This window comes from Cynoglossus semilaevis, chromosome 12 (genome assembly GCF_000523025.1).
Source record: "Cynoglossus semilaevis isolate Cse_v1.0 chromosome 12, Cse_v1.0, whole genome shotgun sequence".
NCBI lineage: Eukaryota > Metazoa > Chordata > Actinopteri > Pleuronectiformes > Cynoglossidae > Cynoglossus > Cynoglossus semilaevis.
The window spans coordinates 6,696,832-6,708,454 of NC_024318.1; the positions used below are offsets into that span (position 1 = coordinate 6,696,832).

Genomic DNA, 11,623 nt, shown 5'->3' on the forward strand with positions numbered 1-11,623 from the left:
GTTCTTTTATTATTCTTTTATTATTCTTTATGACCTGAGGTGACCTCCGTTTTCAGCACGGATTCCCTCCTGATTACATTTTTGTGTTTTGGGATAAATGAGTTGTCCAGCATTTGGGTAAGTGCTATTAATAAATGAACTCAAATCATGAAATCCTTAAATGAAGTTATTGAACTCATTGTGAGTTTAATGCTTATTCAACACGTGGCAGAAAGTGTGACGACCTTTTTTTAAAAAACTTAAACTATAAATATTCTTCAATGGCTGACTTACTCTGGTTCAAGACAGTCGACAGAAACCTCCCTTCGAAATTTACAAACGACTGCCCCCAAAAATGTGGCTGCTGGAGGCTTCGACTGCATGTGAGGATCTGCACGTAGCAGTCAGAGCCATTCAGATCCAGCGAGAGAAAAGCAGCGTTAGCTGCAGCTGGCCAGCACTGCACCGGAACACGTCAGATAGGAAGAATCACTGCACCGGTCTATTCATCTCCTCCAGCCCGTTATCTGTGTGGCTGTAACGGTGCACAGGGACTGTCATCCGAGGTTTTGGTTTGCAACAACTCTGGAAGCAGCACCTGCACTAAGTGAGGTAAATAATTAACTTCTGTAGCAAATGATACAAATAACTATCGCTCACATACTCTATATTTTTTAATATAGTAATGTCGTACCAATAGGGCTCATTTAGGCAGCCCTCTTCTTTGTCATTGTGTATTTAATATAACTGTTGTCGTTATATAAAATCTAATTTTTCATTTAATGCTTAATAGTATGAACGGAATGCTAGGCAACTGGCTAGCATGCTAGCCAATGTGAAAACTATGTAAAAACGCAAAGGGAACTTGCAAGGGTCGTCATTGTTGTCACTTGCTATAAATGATATGAGGTTAAATGAACAATAAAAAGGAACATCTACATAAACGAGTTAAGAGTTGGCACAAAGTTGGGAAAAGAAGCTCAACTTAGTTGCCTACGTAACGGGTGTAAATGTTGAGGAATTCCTTTGCGGCGCAGCGTGGGACGCGACTCAGCCATGAATTCGAGTTAATTCCATAGAATGTACTTCAATGTCAGTCGCCATTTCTTGATATATTAAGAAAAACTATTTTTAGCATCTAACCCTTCAGAGCATGTAAAATATTGTATTTCCCACTGGAAATATTTTAAGTTACTGAAACTCACACAGACGACCTACGCTGTTGATGTTTAGCTTGTAATCACTCACTCATTCCTGGTTTATTATTACTGTTTTGTGTATTCTTTGTCAATGAGCTTCCTGCTAAATAACCAACAAAAAAAGAGAAATTGTGCAACACGCACTCGTATCATTTCTACCCAAGGCACATGGGTACAAATAAGCAGCGTTCAGCTCTCCAAGCTGCGTACATAGTAAACAAACATTAGCTGCCCTTCGGCGATGAAATACCTCTTCTGCTGTGTGGCAGTTTTTTTCAGGGGTAGTTAACAGGTTATTGCAGGTAAAATATGTGTCAGACTCCCCGTGAGGAGCAGCATTAGCTGCTCTCTCTTGAGTTTTACCGGCGGGGAGGGGCGAAGACGTGGCAGTCCTCCTCCATCCACATCCTGTGTTACTCGACTCCATAGCTGCACTCCCTGACAGATTTAAAGACAACTTCTTAGAGAGGAAGGTGGAACAGACAACTACGACTGAAGCAGAAAAAGTAAAAAAAAAAAAACCCACCAATGCTGTCTACCATATCGATTCAGAAGGTTTATCTGTGACGCAGAAACATTTACATCCCCATTAGAAAGTGTTTTAATTGAGATAAATTATGAAATATTTTGTCTAAAATGTTGTCTAAATTTTGACATTTTCCACTATTTTTATAAATATGTGGACCTAATGTTGAGTTAATTATTTGGATAAAGTAAGAACGGTACAATCAATCAGATATTACATGATGAGTTCTCTTAAACTAAGATTTTATTATGCATTAGAAAGTTTAGTTTGCTTGCTTCATACAGTGCAGCTATTTATTTTCTTCCATGCTTCAGTCATATTTCTACTCTCTTTTCCCAACTGTCCGACTCTCTTAAATGTGGTTCAATTTATGCATGGAGTAAATTAAAGTGATGGGTTGAGTGGCACCGTGACATTTTATAGTGCGTATAATTAGTCGGTTTTATGTGAACCTCTGGTGCCATAAAGCCGTGTCTCCAAACACAAGTGCGTTGTCAGTCTGTGGCAGTTATCACTGATTTGTAGTAATGGAGCTGGGTCTCTATAAGATGATGTATAAAATGTTCCACAGATTTAGTCAAATAATATTTGACATGGTATAAAATGTAGCCTACTTTTTCTTTCATATGCTACAGTACAGTCTTAGTACAGTCTTAGCCTCTGTCGGCAGTGCTGCTGCAACGAAACAATTCCCCTAGAGCAGGATCAGTAAAGTCCAACTTTAAACCTTAACCCTTAAATCTCAAGGTACGACGTGGATTGAAAGCTTTTCAATGCTGTCTCATTTCTGACTCCTACTAAAACATGTTTCAACAAAATACTGCCCAGTTCTGGTTTAAGTACAGGCAGATTAATTTTAAGATTACTGTGTTGTGTCCAAACAAGTTGCTTTGAGTCTGTCAGGTGGGTTAAATGTCATCTGCATATACCAGGGAATGTGGGATTTTCACAGCTCACATACAAACACGAAAACAATTTACTATCTCTCATGTTTGACCTGATCTTGACCTGATTCCATGTTGAATGGACAAATAATACTTTATAAATCAATAAATATAAAACTAAGATTCATTGACTCTTTAAATAAACTATACAAGCTTTGGCAGATGTTTTTTTTAATCAAACACTAGGGGTTGACCTAAGGTCCTGTCTAAACATCGTCTGCTTTTAATCTAAATTGACCACACAGTGAGACACATGTTTGTGTTTAGATGAGTTTCTTGTTTCTATTAAGGCAATGTTTTATATTGGACAAGAAAGACAACAGAAAAGACCTAATACCTTTGTGTTTGTACTCCTGTTTTATATTAACTACTATACCCATGTAAACACACAGAGCTCTTTACTGAATGACCAAAAACAGCTTTGACCCCTTTGTTCTTTGTTCAAACATCCCCTCAAAGTTTTTGAAAATGCACAGTGCATTTTTTAACATTAAAGACAATCTAATGCCAGACATATAATTTCTGGGAATGATAATTTATTCGTATTATTATCTATATGTTTTCAACTCAGCCCAAAACAATATCCAGGTTTGAGAGGTGTTGCCAACAAATAGCACTTTCGTTGGTCGGCCGCTAGGGGGCCTCAGCAAATCCATACTGTTATTGCGTTGTGAATTACAAAGCTTCACACTACATTTACTTTAAGTCAGTAAACATTGTCATCATGTGTGTATATATAGAGAGACTACACAGGGTTTTTTTCATATTTGTTGACCCACAATATATATTGTTTTCTCTGCCTCTGTGTTCCCTGTCAGATTACTCTGTTCTTAAAGCCACTGTGCAAAAGAATTGTTCCATTCTCCTGATGGTTGCTGCAGATTTTGTTCTCTTTTTATTTAATACCTTCCAGAAATAAGGTCCCAGTTTCTGTAAGAATTATTTTAGTTAACTACCAACACAATGTTTGTCCTGGAAACTGTTGTCTGTCAAAAAAGAGGAAAAAGGGAAATTTAGCAAGTTCATAGCAAGTCTGTGGCTTCTGTAGTCTTCAATTATGGCACTAAGAAGCAGTTTGTGACTTAGCAGATGGCTAAAATTACCATCTGTGTTCTTTAGTGCGACAATTTTCAGAATTTAGCTGCATCTGTTCCTTTACTTTTTTGTTTTTCAGAATGGAGCTGTTTTGTTGGTCAGTCCTGTTGCTGAGCTACGTGCAGTTGCTCTCTGCCAACAATGACTTCTACACCTCCATAGGTAAGGACTCAATACAACGTACATGTTCCCCATTCAAATAATGATAGTAAATCATGATCTGTTTGGTGGTTTCTCTGTGAAATGTGTACTGATGCAGTGCTCCTGGTTCCACAGGTCAAATGACGGATCTCATATACACAGAGAAAGACCTTGTCACGTCCCTGAAGGACTACATCAAGGCCGAGGAGAACAAGCTGGAGCAGGTTAAACAGTGAGTGATGGTGACAGTGACATGTAAATACTAGTAATTTCCCCCTCAACCTTTTGATCACCTGATGCTGCAGATTTAGATCAGGGCACACACAGCAGATAATCTCACATCACCCACTCTGTTCTTAGGTGGGCCGATAAGTTGGACTCACTGACGGCCGCAGCCACTCAGGACCCTGAGGGCTTCCTGGGTCACCCTGTGAACGCCTTCAAACTGATGAAGAGACTCAACAGAGAGTGGAGTGACCTGGAGAGTCTAGTACTCAGCGACACGACCGACGGTATGTGAGAAGAATACTAAGTTAAAAAATTGAACTTGATAGTAGGGCCACAATTTAGAGTGGAGGTTAACACCGCTGCCTCACAGCAAGGTCACAAAATAGTCTTTTAAGTGATCCTCTTAAAACCACCAGGAACATATCATGATTTCTTCTTTCTTCTTGTCATTTTTTGTCTCTAGAATGATGAAAGGATATATTTTCCACCTGATGATTTTAATTAACTCCGGGGTTTGTCTTCTTGTTCTCCTAGGTTTTATTTCCAACCTGACCATCCAGAGGAAGTACTTCCCCACAGACGAGGACCAGACTGGCGCCGCCAAAGCCCTGCTCAGATTACAGGACACGTACAGACTGGACGCCAACACCATCTCTGTAGGGGACCTACCAGGTAATTACTCTTAACACACATTAACAGTCATAAAAGAGCAGGTCATATTAGAACTATTAGTATTTTCTGTGTTCTCTGTTCTCCGTTAAAAATGACCCAGTTCTACATTGTCAAATGATGACTTCACATTTTATGTTTCCTACATATCAGGAGTGACACACAAGACCAAGATGACGGTAGAAGACTGCTATGAACTGGGGAAAATCGCCTATTCTGAAGCAGACTACTACCACACAGAGCTGTGGATGGCACAGGCCCTGAGGCAGCTGGATGAAGGAGAAGAGTCCACCTTGGATAAAGTGATAGTGCTCGACTATCTGAGCTATGCTATCTACCAGCAGGGGGAGATAGAGCGTGCCTTAAAACACACCAAGAGGCTGCTGGAACTGGGTGAGTGTCATCAGACTACAACAAACGTTGTCATCTTATCTGAGTATTTATCTTAATATTGTTTTATATAATTTTGTGTTATTACTACATTGGCTGAACAGATCCAGAGCACCAGCGCGCCAGTGGCAACTTGAAGTACTTTGAGTTCCAGTTGGAGAAACAGAGAAAGGCTGCAGAGGAAGAATCCCAAAAGGAGAAGGTGCAAAAGAAGAGAGAAACAACAGAAAAAAAGAGCAAACCTAAAAAGCCTGCCTTTAGTTTGATTCCAGAGAGGAAGAAGTATGAGATGCTTTGTCGTGGCGAAGGAATCCGAATGGTAAGGAAGCCAAACACTACCAAACGCCATTTCACCAAAAATGAAGCTTTGTTTGGTTGACATTTTATTTCCCGCTGTATATTTCCTCCAATCAGACGACTCGAAGGCAGAGTCGACTTTTCTGCCGCTACTATGACAGCAACCGCAACCCCCACTATTTGCTTTCGCCTGCAAAACAGCAAGACGAGTGGGATCGGCCGTACATTGTCCGCTACCTTGATGTTATTTCCGAAAAAGAAATGGCGAAGGTTAAGGAGCTGGCCAAACCACGAGTAAGTCATGCCAAATCACAGCGAAAAAATGATGTCTGTTTGACATGTTTTAAATGTTTAAAGATAAAAGTAATGAAGGTGAGAGGGAGGTCAAAGCTGTGAAGCTAGTTGATGGTACGAGTTTAAAAAGAACACACACACACACGCACACACATCTCTTGCGTGTGTCTCTGTGTGTGTAAATCATGTTCATGGCTTCACAGCTGCGCAGGGCCACCATCTCCAACCCCATCACAGGAGTGCTGGAGACAGCGCCTTACCGCATCAGCAAAAGGTAAGGCAGAGCCAGGAGCCATCTGTGAACTGAGAAGTGAGCTGAAAGGGGGGAGAGAGGGTCTCTCCTTCTTTTCCCCCCTGTGAATTCCATTTCTCCTCTGTGGTCTTGTTTGTCTGTAACCCATCTCTGTCCCTTTGCAAACCTGCCAGGCTCTTTAGCTGAAGCACAAGATCCTTCTGAGAAGGATCAGAAATTATTTTTAAATGTTGTTTTTACTTCACGTTAACATTTGTCCATTAGTCAGGACATTAAAATCTATGTATTTCTGGACTAAAAATCAGGCTTTTGTTGTAGTTTCACTGGTCAGTATACTCCAAAGTGACTTAATGAATATTAAAATATACAATATCTAAATATTTAAATAATACAGTGTTCCAGTGTTTGCTGGCCTTTTTTGAGTCATGGCACATTATTTACATTTCAAAAATCCCAGAACAAAAATATCACAAAGTACAGTACATGTAATGAAATACAATGATCTTCATCACAATTGTTTTATAGCCCTCTGGTACTATCTATGTAGTAGAATAGTAGTCACTGTACCGGCAGTCGCTGTCACATGGGGAAATTATGTCCAGCAAATACAAAAAAAAAAGTTCTGACTTCTGAATTGAGTGAAATTGTATAATTCTTCCAAGGCACATCTCATAATCCTTGCACACTCGGGTGATTATCAACCGCTCTCTATATACCCATATTTATGGCCACAAGAGGGCACTGTCTACTCTCGTGACAACTGAACGTCGTCTCTGGTTCAGTGAATTCAGTGATGCTGAGTGGGAGCTTAGTAGCCTGTTGTGTTAATGTATTTGGCCAGTGTTCTGTAGTCGTATAAATTATTAGGCTCTCTTGAATTTCTATTAAAAAATTCCAAATCAATGTGATTGTTCATTATGAAAATCCAAATCAATGTGATTGTTCATTATGACTTCTATGAAATATGTTTTGAAAGATGCGGTTTGACGTATAGTCCAGAAAATACAGTACCAGAAATGACACCAAAAAATCAATGTATTTCTTTGGAATTGGATTGTTTGGATTTTGCAGTTGTTTTTGAGCACATGTTACTGCTCGTCAGTCCTTCTCAGACATGTAACAGAGAGCGGAGGAGGAATGTGTTCCTTTTCCCCTCTCTGGTTGACACTAATATAGTTCCTTTGGTGAGATAGCACCAGGATGGAAGAAAGCCTGACGATTCTACATGATGATTTCTCCGCTTAAACTAATTGTATAATTAGAGGTCTTTGGCCTTTTTGAATAATTCCAATGACACCTAGTGACCAGATCTGCCTCTGTTCTCTCTCTCTATCTCTCCTCCACCTGTGTGAAACACCGTGCCATCGTCCGTTCTCCTTCCTCCTACTTTTCACCCTCATTTCCTCCTGTGTCCTTGTGCTGCTGGAACTACATGTAGTTAAGGCGAGCCACGGTGCATGACCCCCAAACTGGGCAACTCACTACAGCTCAGTACAGAGTCTCCAAGAGGTAAGGGGAACAGGTCACCGGGAGGGTCTCAATACCCCACCCCTTCCCTTTCTGTGCATCGGCTTCACTCTTATCCCTGTGCCATGGTTAAGGTGCCTCCTCAACACTGCATCTCACAAGTTTCAGACCAGAAGTAACTGTTTTGAGAAACTTGTCCTGATTTGTAAATTCTCACAATGCTGCTGTGGTTCTAATGTGCATCTCCAACTTCCATATCAGCATAAAAACAGCCTGTCTGCACACAGCTACTCACACACCCAGACCCAGGTGTAGGCTACACTGCACCTCAAATGTAGTCAAACCTGCTCATCTTTACTTGACTTGACTTGACTTGGTGCTCAGACTAAAAATAGCTGTTCAGGCAGCCCACCCTAAACCCCAGAGCTTCTTTGGTTTTACTGCTCCTGCTAATAAATGTGTTGGGAGTGTGTGGGTGAGAGGGTGTGGTGTTGCTTTGATGTCCTCTCTGTGTACGTGCTGACCAGCATGTTACGTCTGTTTTAGTGAGCATGGAATGATGGGTTTAACAGTTTACCACAGGGATAAACTTTTACTAGTCCCAGACTGAACAAATGTACTGTTTTCTAAGCTTTATGCAGCAAGAAAAACATGCACGATTTGAATTGAGTATAAAAAAAGATGAGTCATCTTTCAGAGTCTTTCTTGAAATGCTGCTAAGACGAGATTGAAGTCAGGAACTGTCTTGTGTGCTTGTTCAATTTGAAAAGCCCTTCAGGTTGAGAGACTTTTCAAAAACTGAACTTTGACAGACTGGTAGGGTCAGAAAATTAAAAAAAACTGAACTTTGTTCTACCTCTGTCAGAAAATGTGTCAACAATATATGTTTCATAGTTTGACAGACTGGTAGGGTCAGAAAATTAGCTAACTGAGTGTGTACAGTTTTCACATATTTACCAGTTTGTGCAGATGACAATAGAATGATGAGAGTAGGGTGTAGGGGAGGAAAACCAGAAGAGAAAGACATAATTTCTGTGTTTAAGCGAAAGCGAGGTGAGTGGATCCTGTCCAGTATCCTGTTCCCTGAGCTGATTGGAGAATCTTCTTGGGGATTTTCCCTGTGAAATATTTCTTAACTTTTTTTTTCATTGTGCCGTCTGTTTGCAAAGCATGTTCCCTTCTGTGCTCGTCGTGTAAAAAGTTTTAAGCATGACGTCTGTTGCTTGCTTTAGAAGAACCATTTAACTCCATCTAGTGGACAAGTACTGTATGTGCACCCATTGGACTACAACGCCAACCTCATTTACTCTGCCTGTGCTGATTTCTCTCTGTTTATTCCAGTGCTTGGCTCACTGGCTACGATGACCCCATGATTGACACGATCAATGAGAGGATTGAAGCTCTCACGGGACTGGAAATTGACACTGCAGAAGAGCTGCAGGTAATACATGCATTTATTAGCTAAAGCTTAGGGACAGTAAAATGTATTTGTAATGTTATTGATTTTAAAGCTAAACAAAACCCAAAGTCAACAAAGCTCTAAGTTGAAGCTAAAATTCTGCTGTTTGGTAAAAATGCATTGCTGCAATACTAATTTTTGTAGTTAACGTATGTCAATCTCTGTAGGTTGCCAACTATGGTGTTGGTGGTCAGTATGAACCTCACTTTGACTTTGGAAGGGTAAGACCTTGTCTGATTATCACAGTGTAATCCCTCTGTATCCCTGTGTTGAGTTAATTAAGTCTGAAACTGTTCTTACTTCACAGAAAGATGAACCAGATGCCTTTAAAGAACTGGGCACTGGGAACCGCATAGCAACGTGGCTTTTCTATGTGAGTGCACATGATAAATTAAGACAATTAATGTGACTAATTAAAATAATTTTGTATATTTATTTAATGGATTAAAGAACACATTTAAATTTTTCTATTTTAAATCAATGTATTTAAATTTTAAAGGTTTCTTTTATGTAATAATCCAAGACTCAAAGTTACTTAAACTGTCTTTGATTCACATTCATTTTCATTGTACAATATCAAATAAAGCCATCTTGTGGATGTTGTGTAACATTTGACTGTAAAAAAAAAAACCCAAAAAAGTATGGTGAGTAAGTTTTGCCTCTGTATCTGTTGTAGATGAGCGACGTTGCAGCAGGTGGAGCCACAGTTTTCCCAGATGTTGGTGCAGCAGTTTGGCCCAAAAAGGTAACCAACCCTCCAGGCTGAACCACCTTCAAATATCCACGTATTACTGACTCATTTGTTAACTTCAGCAGGAGGGCTTGGTTTCTGTCTATTTATCTGTCTGGTTGTCTGAGCATCAGTCAAACCCTGTCAGAACTTGTTTAAATGAGATTGAAGCCCAGGAAAAGTCAGCCTTGAACTATTTGTCTGTTCTGGTATTTAACATCAGGTTAATTCTAAGTTATGACAGTGAGGCAGAGTCTGTAAGATTTATACCTTCATCTTAGATGCTTTACTCTATGGCTAACCTCATCTGATGTGTGTATGTGTGTGTTCCAGGGCACTGCAGTGTTCTGGTATAATTTGTTTGCCAGCGGGGAGGGCGACTACAGCACTCGACACGCAGCTTGTCCCGTGTTAGTGGGCAATAAGTGGGGTGAGTTTTTCCACTGCTTGTTGATGAAACATTTTTGTGGAGCTGAACAAACGTCTCCAGTGAGACTGTGGGCTGGAGCTGAGAGTTGATTCTCTACAGAAGTCTCTTTCAGCCAATCATTTGCACTGTGTTTTTGTTTTTAGTATCAAACAAATGGATCCACGAACGGGGTCAGGAGTGGCGAAGACCTTGTGGCCTTAATGAAACTGAATGATAGAGAGAGTGAACTCCTCTTCACTTCCCCCACTCCTCCACCACCTCCACCTCCACCTCCTCCTCCACCGCCCCTTCCTTGGGCACCAGAGAACACTGCTGCAGATGGCAGATGATACATGTGGAAACATGGCGTCCAAACGGCTAACTCCGACTTTACTGAAAGAGTCCTGTGTGTTCCAGCAGTTCCACTGCAAACCATTAGACGCCTCGCTGTGACAGATGACATGTTCTTCAGGTTGTTTGATGGTTTGACAAAAAAAAAAAACCAAACTCTTCTCTGTCCTTTTCACTCCCAGGTTCTTCTCCTTTGCACTCTGTTTGAACTCTTGCTCTGTGGTGAGGTAGTGTCTGTCAGGACCAGCCTCCACTATGCCATTTTAATCCTTAAAGGGACAGTTTACATTTTTTTACATGCAGGCCTGTCTGATTTGTCATATTCTTTTTCTTTTTCTTATTTTCTTTCTTCATACGAGACTCTTGGATCTGATATTTTGAGGCAGTGAAAATCTTCTCTCACTATTGTATTTCAGAAAGAAATATACAGAAGACTAATGCACAAGCAACTACTCTAGTTACACTTCAAACTTTTAACACTAAAGTCAGTGCTAAAACAGGACGTCAGATAATAATAATAAAAACTAAAATCTGATTCTCCTCATACATTTACATCACAGTATTGCATTTTGGGTATTTTGCTTACTCATATCGACCAGGGTATTTTTTTTCTTTCATTTTAAATAAAACACTATTGTGAATGTTTGTAACGTGAGGTTTGTACAAATAGTGGCCACTTCATTAGGTACCTTTTGCTAACGTGAGGTGGGTCCAAATTGGTCTCCACCATCGTACATACCTAGGTATTACATTTATGCCACATTAGTGGCTGATTTTCTTCTTCTTCTTTTATTTTCATTGAAGCCAAATTGAACAAACGTACCTAATGATTTGACCATCATTGTATGCTGCCTACACTATGGTGCCACGTTACTTAGACCTGAGTTTTTCCCGTTTGGTCCGGTGTTTTCAGTTTTTTTGCTTGAAAAGAGATTATTTCTGTTTTGTGACAGTGTCTGTGGTGACCAGTGCCTTTCATTGAGACAATATACATTGGTTTTTCAAGGAAGAGGTCTTTTTTTATTTATATGCCCCAAACTGTTATTGTGTTTATTTTTAAATGAAAGTCTGCGATTTTTTTTTATTATTCAATAATAAAACTGTACTGTTGATTTCAAGATAAAACTGCTGTTGTGCTGTCGTTTGTGTGGCTTGAGTGGGTGGCTGGGTTGGCAGGGTGATGGTAGGGGAA

The 11,623-nt window shown here is 40.1% G+C and overlaps 1 protein-coding gene across 3 annotated transcripts; it reads left to right on the forward strand.

The window, feature by feature from the left end:
- The first annotated feature begins 77 nt into the window (after positions 1-77).
- p4ha1b (prolyl 4-hydroxylase, alpha polypeptide I b) lies at positions 78-11,556 on the forward strand. 3 transcript variants are annotated; one of them, XM_008321794.3, is made up of 16 exons: positions 78-591; positions 3,823-3,905; positions 4,020-4,116; positions 4,245-4,396; positions 4,647-4,784; positions 4,935-5,174; positions 5,276-5,490; positions 5,586-5,762; positions 5,966-6,036; positions 7,459-7,524; positions 8,824-8,923; positions 9,109-9,162; positions 9,249-9,314; positions 9,618-9,686; positions 10,005-10,101; positions 10,245-11,556. In XM_008321794.3, the coding sequence occupies exons 2-16, from the start codon at positions 3,824-3,826 to the stop codon at positions 10,313-10,315; spliced, it is 1,695 nt and encodes a 564-aa protein (XP_008320016.1). In that variant the 5' UTR covers positions 78-591; position 3,823; the 3' UTR covers positions 10,316-11,556. The 3 variants fall into 3 exon arrangements, with proteins under 3 accessions (XP_008320016.1, XP_008320015.1, XP_008320014.1); XM_008321793.3 differs by lacking the exon at positions 5,966-6,036 and having other exon boundaries at positions 80-591; positions 7,454-7,524; XM_008321792.3 differs by lacking the exon at positions 7,459-7,524 and having other exon boundaries at positions 305-591.
- The last annotated feature ends 67 nt before the right edge of the window (positions 11,557-11,623 follow it).